This window comes from Herpailurus yagouaroundi, unplaced genomic scaffold (genome assembly GCF_014898765.1).
Source record: "Herpailurus yagouaroundi ecotype Mexico unplaced genomic scaffold, PumYag 334, whole genome shotgun sequence".
NCBI lineage: Eukaryota > Metazoa > Chordata > Mammalia > Carnivora > Felidae > Herpailurus > Herpailurus yagouaroundi.
Window position 1 is genome coordinate 631 of NW_024412551.1, and position 11,974 is coordinate 12,604.

General features: G+C 48.0%; 1 protein-coding gene across 4 annotated transcripts; it reads right to left on the reverse strand.

Moving 5' to 3' along the window:
• Window positions 1-200: 200 nt before the first annotated feature.
• LOC121021871 (putative neuroblastoma breakpoint family member 5) lies at window positions 201-9,634 on the reverse strand. 4 transcript variants are annotated; one of them, XM_040462549.1, is made up of 5 exons: window positions 8,959-9,263; window positions 7,058-7,154; window positions 2,399-2,613; window positions 1,314-1,374; window positions 201-478 (listed from the first exon to the last, which is right to left on the reverse strand). In XM_040462549.1, exons 1-5 carry the CDS (start codon window positions 9,191-9,193, stop codon window positions 439-441), a joined length of 648 nt encoding a protein of 215 aa, XP_040318483.1. In that variant the 5' UTR covers window positions 9,194-9,263; the 3' UTR covers window positions 201-438. The 4 variants fall into 4 exon arrangements, 3 of the variants coding, with proteins under 3 accessions (XP_040318483.1, XP_040318484.1, XP_040318482.1); XR_005786725.1 differs by having other exon boundaries at window positions 431-478; window positions 1,314-2,613; XM_040462550.1 differs by lacking the exon at window positions 201-478 and adding an exon at window positions 9,270-9,634 and having other exon boundaries at window positions 1,216-2,613; window positions 8,959-9,169.
• Window positions 9,635-11,974: the final 2,340 nt, after the last annotated feature.

Sequence of the window (11,974 nt, forward strand, 5' to 3'; positions counted from 1 at the left end):
TCTGATAGCGACCTCCTGTGCCTGGGGTAGAGAGGTATAGGAGTCTGGCAGGACCACCTTGAGAGCAGCGATGGGCAGCGGCTCAGACATAAAAGTGCCATGGCTTAGACAGGAATCGAACAAAGCTCACTGAATCATGGAATGTCTTATTTCAAACTCAATCCTAGAGCCTTGATGGAAACTGTCTGAGTACATGGTCCACTCTGCGGGTTAAATCTCTTAGTCTACACAGGGTGTGTGCAAACAAAGATTATGGACCCTACCTGGGGAACCGGGTGGAGTTTCATCCCCTTTGGAATGGGAGCATTCACAGGCTACATCCAGAGCAGAGCCGAATTCCTGTTTATCCGATGGGAACGTGCCATCCCTGTAAGGCTGGTAGCAGCCACGCCCTTCTTGGCCAATGGAAGGAGTCAAAACACATTCATTCAGCGTGTCCTAGAGGACGTCCTTCTTTTCAGCTTCCGGAAGCTCCATGCTGTGCCAGGTGGGGCAAGAACGACAGAAGAGAAAACCTGGAGGATCAGACACCATGGCTTGCTACCTAGCTGGTGTTGATGGGAGGCAAGGGAGTGGTCGCAGAAAGGAAAGGGACCATAGCCTTGAGGGAGAAAAGGTTATCCTACAAGAGGCAGAGTGTGGCCAGGAAGGGTGGGAGAGAAGCAACAACAGATAGACACGCAGTCCACTGGCCACATAACGAGCAATGAGGAATGAGACTCGACCATCCCAGTATGGTACAGTCACGAGACGAAGGACAAATGGGAGTCCATGCCAGGGGCAACCGCCACGTGCCTGAGTCATGTTGAATTTAACATAGACTGATCAAGCGGTTACAGCTCTTGAGTCACTGTGCCCTGCAGAAACTTGTGCCCTCCAGGCACTTTTCTATTCATAGTGTCACATGACACCCCAACTTTTTGGTTTTGGTTAGGTAATTCCGTGTTAATTTTGCCAGCTGTCTGTCTATCGGTTCCTTTGCTGGTTACCTTCCTACCAGGGACCTTTGAGAACTGTGTAGAGATGCGTCTCCTCCTGGTGTTCATTTACAGGCGAGAACGGGTATTTTGTGCGTACGGGGAATCCTAAGGCTGCTGAGTTCATCTGGGGCTCCCCCAGACAAGCAGCCCCACGACAGCAGACAACCGAGGGAACAGGGCCATTTGCCGCTGAGGGAATTCAATCACTACCATCTGCAGCTCTGCTGATCCCTGCATCTGCCACCTGGACTCTTGTGACCTCACCTACTGTTCTTTCTGAGTCCCTATCCTTTTTCACCCGCACATTACCGGGTCGCCAGTATTCCTTGTTACCTGGCGGTGAGGGATTCTTCTGCTGGTTCATCCTCGTCCTCCTCCTCCTCCTCCTCATCTTCTGCAAAGAAATTCAGAAATCTCCCGTGAGCGAGCTCCCACATCACCACTATAAACACAGTGGCTTATATGCCCTAGCGACATAATTATCTATGCATGACTAACTCTTGTTCTGAAGCTCCAGGGCACTGCCCTTGAGAACTGTTGCGGTATGGATTTCAGATCCAGCAGGGAGTGTCTCTGATTCGGAGGCTCACCATGACTGAGACTGGGCAAAAGTTTAAACTATCTCTTGCCCAGATCCGTGGATGCCTGTCCAGTTTCGATCCGACTTCTGCAAACAGTGTCTTGCAGGCGCCACAGTCATGCCACAGGCGCAGGCCCTGTGTGCTCCCAGTGCTCACGTAGAGTCTCCTCCTTGCCCCGAGGACAGCAAAATCACCCGGTCCCAAGTCCCTCCACATGTGGACTCATGGGTCCCCAAGTGGACATCAGTGTTATGGACGGGCCGTCTGTATGAAAAGTGTTTCAGTCTGAACGACGTTCCACCTCCAAGGCCTACTACGTCCAATACCTCATTCAACTCCACACAGTCAGGGACTTTATTTTTCCTGAAGTGCAGTCGTGAACTTTCCGCATGTGATCACCACAGCTATGACAGGTTACTTGATAGACAGATGAGGAGACAGTTATGGAGAAAGCGAAGATCACTCTCTCGCCCACAGTTCATAAAGACAGCTCCTGGGCGGGAGCCTGGAACTGCCCGCTTAGCTCAGGGCTCCCTGCACTCGAACAAGCTGCCTCCTTCCTCGTCCTCCCTTCTGGGCTCTGACACTGGTGGAGGCTGCCTCCTGCCCTAAAGGCAGTTCCCTCGGGGAGGACACAGATGGGTGGAGCACCGTGACCTCCACCCTGTGCACTTCTCCTCTCCTTTTCCACCTGCTAGTCCGGGTCCTCTGGTGGCCCCATGTGTCACATGGAAACCAAGACAGCGGCTGCCAACAATGTGAGGGGAGGCGAGAGATGTCTGGGGAGCCCAGGACCTCGGAGCAGCTCAGTGCACTCAGGGCCTGTGGCCGCCTTACCGGGGCTAAGCCGGCGGGCAAGGCGTTCTGCCAGCCTGCGTCCCTCGGCCACTTGTTCCTGGAAGCCCTGGCCTTGGGAACACTCGGGGTCATCGTGAGTGAGGAGGTCCCTGAGGTGCTGATCGAGTGGCTCAGAAACTTCTCTCCCTTCCCGTAACTTCTGCCACAACTGGGTCAGCTCTTCAGCCTGAGCTTTAATCAGGATATGATATTGCCTAAGGTGGGACATAGACAAAATTTTAAAACACAGAGTTGAATAGATTCTCTAAGAGCTTTCATGGACGTTTCTGGGAGAATTTCCGCAAGGAGCCCTCAAGGCCACTTTCTGGCACGTGTGTGAGGCCCTGCCCGTGACACAGAAAGAAGAAGGTAAAATACGGCTCCTCTGTGTCGGGGAGTCACCTTGACCTCCTTTGCAGCTCCTTCTTCTGTAAACAAAGCCAGGTGTCTTCCTCAACACCCGTCAGAGACATGTCCCTTCAGCCCCTCGCTGCGGCACAGCCATTTCCTGTGAACCTACACGGTGTGCATCATGCTGTGCATGGACCCAGCGCCAGCCACAGAAATCTGGACAGGACAGCTGGTGTGGACTACACAGGTCAGGAGAATGGCAGGGTCAAGAGGACAACATTGTCTGAAGGAAAACATGACCGACAAGCTGTCATCCCTCAGGAGGTGACTGTGTTACAGGCAAATGAGGTGGTGATCCCACAACATTGTGAATGTGGCCAATGCCACAAATTGTTCGCTTGAATTTGGTGACTTTCAGCTCAATAAATGATATTTATTTGACACAGAGTGAATGATACATGGAAGCCAATGAAAATGAAACACGACAGTCCAACACCTCTGGGATGCAGCAAGGGCGATCATAAGAGGGAAGCATATAGCAATCCAGGCCTTCGTAAAAGAGGAAGAAAAGTCTCAAATACACAACCTAACTTTACACCTAGAGGAGCTGGAAAAAGAACAGCAAATGAAGCCCAAAACCAGCAGAAGAAGGGAAATAATAAAGATGAGATCAGAAGTCAATGATATGGAAATAAAATAAAACAGAACACATCAATGAAACCAAGAGCTGCTTCTTTGAATGAATTAACATTATCGGTAAGTCCCTAGCCAGCTTTATCAAAAGAAAAAGGAAAGGGCCCAAATAAATAAACTCAGGAGTGAAAGTGAAGCGACCACAACCAACACTGCAGAAATACACACAAAAAAAGAAGACATTATGATGAGCAATTATTTGCCAACAAATGGGGCAATCTGGAAGAAAAGGACAAATCCCTAGAAACATATAAACTCCCCAAACTGGAATAGGAAGAAACAGGAAATTTGAACAGATACATAACAAGTTGAGAAATTGAATCAGCAATAAAAAAACTCCCAACAAACAAGAGTCCAGGGCCAGATGGCTCCCCAGGGGAATTGCACCCGACATTAAAGAAGGGTCCGTACCTATTCTTCTGAAGCTGTTTGAAATAGAAATGGGGGGAAAACTTCCAAACTCATTCTACAAGGCCAGCATTAACTTGACCCCAAAAGCATCCAAAACCCCACTAAAAAGGAGACTTGCAGACCAATCTCTCTGATGAACACGGATGCAAAATTTCTCTACAAGATACTAGCCACCCACACCCAACAATATATCAAAAGAATTATTCACGGGGTGCCTGGGTGGCTCAGTTGGTTGAGCGTCCGACTTCGGCTCAGGTCATGATCTCAAGGTTCGTGAGTTTGGGCCCCCATTGGGCTCTGTGCAGACAGTCCAGAGCCTGGAGCCTGCTTCAGATTCTGGGTCTCCCTCTCTCTCTCCCCTCCCCCACCTGGGGCCTGTCTCCCTCTGCCTCTCAAAAATGAAGAAAAAATTAAAAAAAAAAAAAAAAACAACAAAGAATTATTCACCACAATCGGGGGGGGGGGGGATTTATTCCTAGGCTGCAAGTTTGTGTTAATATCTGCGCATCAACCAACCTGATACATCACATGAATAAAAGAATGGATAAGAACCACATGATCCTCTCAATCGATGCAGAAAAAGGTTTTGACAAAATCCAGATCCTTTCTTGAGAAAACCCTCAAGAAAGTAGGGATAGAAGGAACATACCTCAAGATCATATATACCGATTACAAAAGACCCACAGCTAATATCACCTCAGTGGGGAAAACCTGAGGTCCCTAAGGTCAGGAACACGACAGAAGGTCCACTCTCACCACTGTTGTTGAACATAGTGTTGGAAGTCCTAGCCTCAGCAACCAGACAGCAAAAGAAATAAAAGGCATCCAAATCAGCAAGGAAAAAGTCAAACTTTCACTCTTTGTAGACAACATGATACTCCACATGGAAAACCGGAAAGACTCCCCAAAAAACTGCTGGAACTGTTGCATGGATTCAGCAAATTCGCTGGAATATGGTCACCATACAGAAATTGCTTGCATTTCTGTATACCGATAATGAAGCAGCAGAAAGAGAAATCAAGGAACTGATTCCATTTACTAGGGTACTGAAAACAACAAAATACATGGGAATGAACCTACCAAAGAGGTAAAAGATTTGCTGTAACTATAAAAAGCTGTAAACTATAGAAAACTTATGAAAGAAATTGAAGATACACACACAAAAATGGAAAAACATTACATGCTCCTGGATCTGAGGAACAAATATTGTTAAAATGTCATCACTGGGGCGCCTGGGAGGCTCAGTCGGTTAAGCATCTGACTTCAGCCCAGGTCATGGTCCCACGCTTCATGGGTTCGAGCCCCACGTCGGGCTCTGTGCTGACCGCTCAGAGTCTGGAGCCTGCTTCAAATTCTGGATCGCTCTCTCTCTCTCTCTGTCCCTCCCCTGTTTGTACTCTGTCTCTCTGTCTCCCAAGATAAAAGAAATACTAAAAAAAAAAAAATGTTTTTAATCTCAATACTACCCAAAGCAATCTACAGACTCAATGCAATCCCTATCAAAAGAACACCAGCATTCTTCACGGAGCTAGAACAAGTAATCCTAACATTTCTGGACTTCAAGCCACATTATGAAGCTGTAATCATCAAGACACTATGGTATCAGCACAAATACAGACACATAGAACAAGGGGACAGAAGACAGAACTCAGAAATGGACCCACAAATGTATGGCCAAATAAGCTTCGACAACACATGAAAGATTATCCAATGGAAAAAAGACGGTCTCTTCGGCAAATGGGGTTGGCAAAACTGGACAGAGACGTGTGGAAGAATGAACCTGGAGAACGTTCTTGCACCGTACACAAAAAGAAACTCAAAATGGATGAAAGACTTAAATGTAGGACAGGACACCATCAAAATCCTGGAGGAGAAGACAGGTGGCAACCTCTTTGACCTCGGCCGCAGCAACCTCTTACTACACATGTCTCCTGAGGCAAACGTGAACCACTGGGATCTCATCAAGATAAAAAGCTTCAACAAACAACAAGCTCAAAGGCAATCGAAGCAATGGGAGAAAATATTTACAAACAACATATCGGATAAAGAGCTAGTATTCAAAATCTACGAAACAACCTTGATCAAACTCAAAACTCAACACCCAAAAAGCAAATGATTCCGTGAAGAAATGGGCAAGAGACAGAAACAGACACTTCTCCAAAGAAGACATCCAGATGGTAACAGACACATGAAAACTTGCTCAACGTCATTCATCATCAGGGAAAAGGAAAGTAAAACCACAATGAGATACCACTCCTATCTGTCAGAATGGCTAAAACGAATAACAGATGGTGAGGATGCAGAGAAAGGGGACCACTTTGGCACTTTTGCTGGTAGAAATGCAAACTGGTGCAGCCACTCTGGAAAACAGTGCGGAGGTTCCTCAAACAATTAAGAGAAGAGCTACCCTACAACCCGGCAATGGCACTACTAGGTAGTTATCCAAAGGATTCAAAAATGCTGATGCGAAGGGGCACCTGCGCCCCAATGTTATAGTACTGTTATCAACAATAGCCAAAGGATGGAAAGAGCCCAGATGTCCATCGACGGATGAATGGATTGAGAAGACATGGTACATGAATTGATACAACGGAACGTTACTTGGTGATGAAAAAGAATGGATCTGCCCTTTGCAACACTGTGGATGGAACTAGAGTGTATTATGCTAAGCCGAATAAGTCAATCAGAGAAAGACAAAGATCACATGATTTCACTCATATGTGGAATTTAAGACACAAACCAGATGCACCAGGGGAAAGGAAGGAAAATTAAGATAAAAACAGAGACAGAAGCAAACCATTAGAGACGTTTACATGCAAAGAATAACCTGAGACTTGCTGGAGGGGTTTTGGGTGGGAGATGGGCTAAATGGGAGATGGGCATTAGGGGGGCAGTTTTCGGGATGAGCACCGGGTGTCACTTGTAAGAGGTGATACCCTAAAATCTCCTCCGGAAACCATTTATACACTATATGCGAACTCGTTTGGATTTAAATAAATTAAAAAAAAAAAAATACAAACATTGAGCGAGGCCCCGAATAATTGGAGCCCGCAATACACCAGATACTGCTGTCTTCACTGTTTGACAGATGTGTGTGTGCACCTGTGTGCCAGGCAAGTTTCTGCCCTTCTCCTGGCCCAGACCTGTCGCTGACAGGAGTCAGAGATGCCTACGGCCTCCCAGCAGCCACGGAGCCCTCCTTACCTGAGCTTCTCGGTCAAGGTCTCTGCCAACTTCCCCTGCTTACACTGCAGCGTCTCCCCCAGCACGGATTCGATGATGTCTTTCAACTCTTCACACTCTGAGAACACAGACACCGGCCTCAGTGGACAAGCTACACGGGCCGCTGTGCTCGCTGCCTCCAGGGAGGGGGCGGGGTGTACCCCAGGACAACGTAACCCCAGCATCGGGCTCTGCGCCTCTCATTCCTCAGCCCCCCCAGCTACACGGTATTTGATACCTCCCTGTTTTAGAGCTGAGGGAAGAGCAGCTCCAAGGCGTGGACAGGAACTAGACAAGGTGAATGACTGGTATTTGGCAGAATCAGAATCCACATCCCCTGACACTCACCCTGATCATGGCCACTCACCCGAGCTTGCAGCCTCTCAGGTAGGACACTAAACAGGGCCATGAAGTGAGGCCCTTAGGACCACAGGACTGACTCATGGTTCCCTTGAGTTGGATAATGAGCACATATCTCAAAGGCAAAAAGTTCACCCGCATACTCTTGTGTGCACTATGATGCGTAAAACCAGAAGCACCTGAAAGCGATACGGCCAAACACTAACAAAGCTTGTGGTATCAGAAGCAGCAGACGGGGTGGGGCGCCTGAGTGGCTCAGTCAGGCAAGCTTCGACTTGGGCTCGGGTCATGACTTCGTGGTTCGTGAGTGCAAGCCCCGCAGCAGGCTCACTGCTCTCAGCGCAGAGCCCACTTCTCGGATGCTGTGTCCCTCTCTCACTGCCCGTCCCCTCCACTCAAAGCAGCAGGGACTATGACAGCAGCAGGATCACAGAGGAGGAATGTGAGGCACGGAAATCGGGGCAGGGCAGCATGGGGGGGGAGCACAGGAAGACTGGCCCAGAGCCATACTGTGTTCCCTCCACCCCAAGCTCCTGGGTGATGTCTTCCTTCGTCGTCTTCACAAGTGGTTTCCCGCACTTGTGTCATGGTTATCAGGAAAGATGCAAAGAAAACTCTGCTTGTCCTTTCCCCAAAGCTCATCATCTCTTCACCTTGCTAAAGAGCCGCTTCCAACATTACTTTTCTCCCCATCAGTCATTTGTAATCCCACCTCCCCTTGTTGTATGGAAAACTCTTGGTTAAGGAAACGGCAACAGTTCGGGCTCAGAGTCGTCAGGATTCCTTCCAATCGCCCCGCTGCACACATGCCCCTAACTCAGGATTCCTCCCGCCATGGCAGCCCCCTCTGAATGAACAGGCAGCTGGCCTCCCCATTCCAGGCTGACTGTGGGGGAGGGCCAGCTCCACACACTGGCTTGGGCGGTCACCGGGGCTGTGGTCTCCCCCGCTCACCCTCATTCTCACCGGGCCACTTGACTCCTGGCCCAGGCCTGGCCCTGCTGGCCATCCTGCATCCTTGAAGGTTCCCCAGCTCAGGGAGAGACACAGGAGGGAGCACAGATTGTCTGATGGGCCTTGAAATGCCCTCTACCTCGCCACAGGGTGTCAATGGCTACCGAGGACTCAGGAAGCAGAGCCTGTGCCCAGGAAGCACGGCTTCCCTCTCATCAGGGGAGTCACTGTCTGGACGGCATCGCTCGTGGATACCGCAGTTTCAGGGAAAGCAGACCCATCTTCTAGCTCCTTGCAAGCTGGCCGTGTCCCCTGATCCCCACCCGCGCCCCGTGTGCGCCATCAGCAAGTTTCCCCAGCGAGCCAGCTCGCTGCTTTGCCAATGGAACCTCAGAGAAGTGTGACGTGATGGAGTTCATTAGTCCGAGACACGAAGGCCAACAGTGATGCAGGATGTCACACACACACACACACACACACACACACACACACACACACACAAAGCCAATTCCTGTCTCCAGGAATACAGACAGTCATCACTTTGGTGACCCTGACCTTGTAGGACTTACTGTATTTCTGCAGCTGGTTGGCCAGGGAGTAGGCAGTAGCTTCGGATACAAGGAATTTCTCTCTGAGGTCTCGGAAGTCCTGCTGGCTTGCTTCCAGCTTGGATTGAAGCTCCTGGTTGAGTTCCAGGAGGCTCATTTCTGTCCCTGGATCAGACACCGGGTCAAAAGGTGCTGCCATGGTGACATGTGGCAGAAGAGGTAGAGCTGGGGACTGGGGAGAAGAAATCAAACACATGACGGGTTAAAAACAAGTGAAATCAAGTAGGTTCAATCAGGACTGAGGGGCGAGGATACAGGAATTCTTTACTTACTATTGGGAACAGCTTGAACAACACCCCACAGCACTGGAGAGTCAGCAGCTACAAAAAGAAGGTTCGAGATGCCAGAGTCGAGAGCCCAAGGCACTGCCTGTAGCTCAGACTCCAACCGGAATGACAGACCGAGCACCCGGCACGCCAGGTGACGGTCTGCAGTTGCAATAACAGAATCGGAACGCGGGGGGTGTCATGGAACCTTGGGAGCCACTGCCTTCCAGGTGCTAAGGCTACGCGGATACCCAAGGCGGCCTAGTCTCCCCTGAAGGTCACCACTGATGGGACCACCCCTCAGCGGCCACTCTCAGTAGTTGTCTACCCTTGTGCTAATACCACAGATCCCATCTCTCTCTCTGTCTGTCTCTGTTTTAAGTTTATTTATTTATTTTGAGAGAAAGCACGAGCACGTGAGCGGGACGGGGTGGAGGGAGAGGGAGAGAGAGAGAATCCCAAGCAGACTCTGTGCTATCTGCACAGTACCGTACAGGAGGCTTGATCTCATGAACCGTGAGATCATGACCCGAGCCAAAATCAAGAATCAGACACTCAACCCGATGAGCCACCCAGGTGCCACAGACCCCATCTCTTTCCAAACACATCTCAGCATCGTTCTCACTGTTCATTCTTGTGTGTGCATAAAAACATCAAGGCAGAAATAGTTTCCCGGGTTTTACTAAAGGGCTGTCATGAAGCCACCCCACTTCTCTTTAAGGTCAAACAGACCTTCAGGCTTTTCCAGTGACTGAAAGATTCCAAAGTCTTAGACTGTCATGATGTTCTTCTCGGGGTCTCTCTAGTTTGTCCTCTATCCATTAAAAAGTGTAAGACATGAGGCAGAGCATAATACTAAGTGAATAAATATTTACTTGAGAAAAAGGTTTTGTCCCAACTCTCACTGTTCTTCTGGCTGTTTTCCTGTGTTATGAGGCTGCCTTATCCCCTCTTGGGGCACCATGTTGGCTTTCCATTAAACTGATGTTGGATATCCCTATATCCTCGACTCCTTCTCTACGTGTGAGGTGCTTTTTTTGTTGTTTTTATAATGTCACTAAACAACCATATTTCATGCTTGTCACTTACGGATTTCATGCGTCTCTCACAAGATCTCTTTCGAACTGTGAAAATGTCAATTTATACGTATGTCCTTGAATACATGTAATGACCACCTATTTGGAAACATCTATAAACTTGATGATTTGATTACGTTCATTTGGCCTACCCTCATATTTAACAGAACGGAGGTTAACAAACCCTCAGTTTGCTCTCTATACTTAAGAGTCTGTTTCATGGTTTGCCTCTCTCTTTACCAACCCCCCATTGTTCATCTATTGAGTGTCTTAAATTCCACAGATGAGTGACATCATATGATATGTGTCCTTCTCTGGCTGACTGACTTCACTTAGCATAACACACTCTCGCTCCATCCACGTCACTGCTAGAACGGATACACGAATTCAGTAAAGTCCCAGGACACAAAATCAACATACAGAAATCTCTTGCGTTCCCACACATCAATAATGAAGCAGCAGAAAGAGAAATCGAGGAGCTGAAACCATGTACAATTGCACCTAAAACCGTAAGATACTTAGGAATGAACCCAACCAAAGACGTAAAAGATCTGCACTCTGAAAACTAGAGAACCCTTACGAAAGACACTGAAGAGGGCAGAAGGAAATGGAAAAACTTCCCGTGCCCATGGATTAGAAGAACAGATATCGTTAAAATGTTGATGCTAACCAAAGCAATCCACACACTGACTGCAATCCCTATCAAAATACCACCAACCTTTTCCACAGAGCTACAACAAGCAATCCTCAACTTTGTATGGAACCAGAAAAGACCCCAAAGAGCCAAAGGAATCTTGGATGACCCGAAAGCCAACCTTGTACCCCATATCAAAGCGACTGACAGTACTTTTGCTGGAATACGTCTCAGTGTTTATTGCTCTAGAGTGCCTTTCCTAAGGCAGCAACATGCCATTCTAATCTTATTTGAACTTGTCATTCTCACTATCCTGTTTTTCATGAAATTATACTTTTTAGTGTTTGTTCTGTTGAATCGCTTTGGGTTTCTCCTCAAGACATTCTTATTGTGATGTGCATGTTCAATATTTGTAACCTATTTCCTGTCATTTGTCATTCTCTTTTCGGCTCGGTCATCTCTCTCTTTTTCAATTCTAACAGTTCTTTATTGGGGTCGAATTGACCTAGAGCAAAATGCACAAACCGCAAGCACACAGCTCAATGAATTTAACGTACGTATGCATCCTGTCACCACCCAGATCGAGATATAGAACACTTTCCTCCGTGGCGCAAAGTTCTCTTCTGCTCCTTGCCAGTCAATACCCATTTCCAAACACAAACGCATTCTGAATTCTCACCCTAGACGACTTTTCCTTGTTCTTACACTTCATATAACTGCAATGATGTCGTATGTTCTCCTATGTTCTGTGTTCTCTCACTTGGTGTCTGGTTTTGAGATTTCGTCCTGATTAGCTGCGTGTCAGCCATTGGTTCTGATGCTGCCGAGAAATACTCTGCTTGGGGATTATAGCACAATTGGACTATCCGTGTTCCTGTTGGACAGCTCTAGTTTTGGTTATCACACATAGAGTAAGGACGAATAATCATGTACAAATTGTGCTTTGTGGAGACACCCACCGGTTCCTCCCAGGTATACATCCTAGGAATAAAATGCTTGGG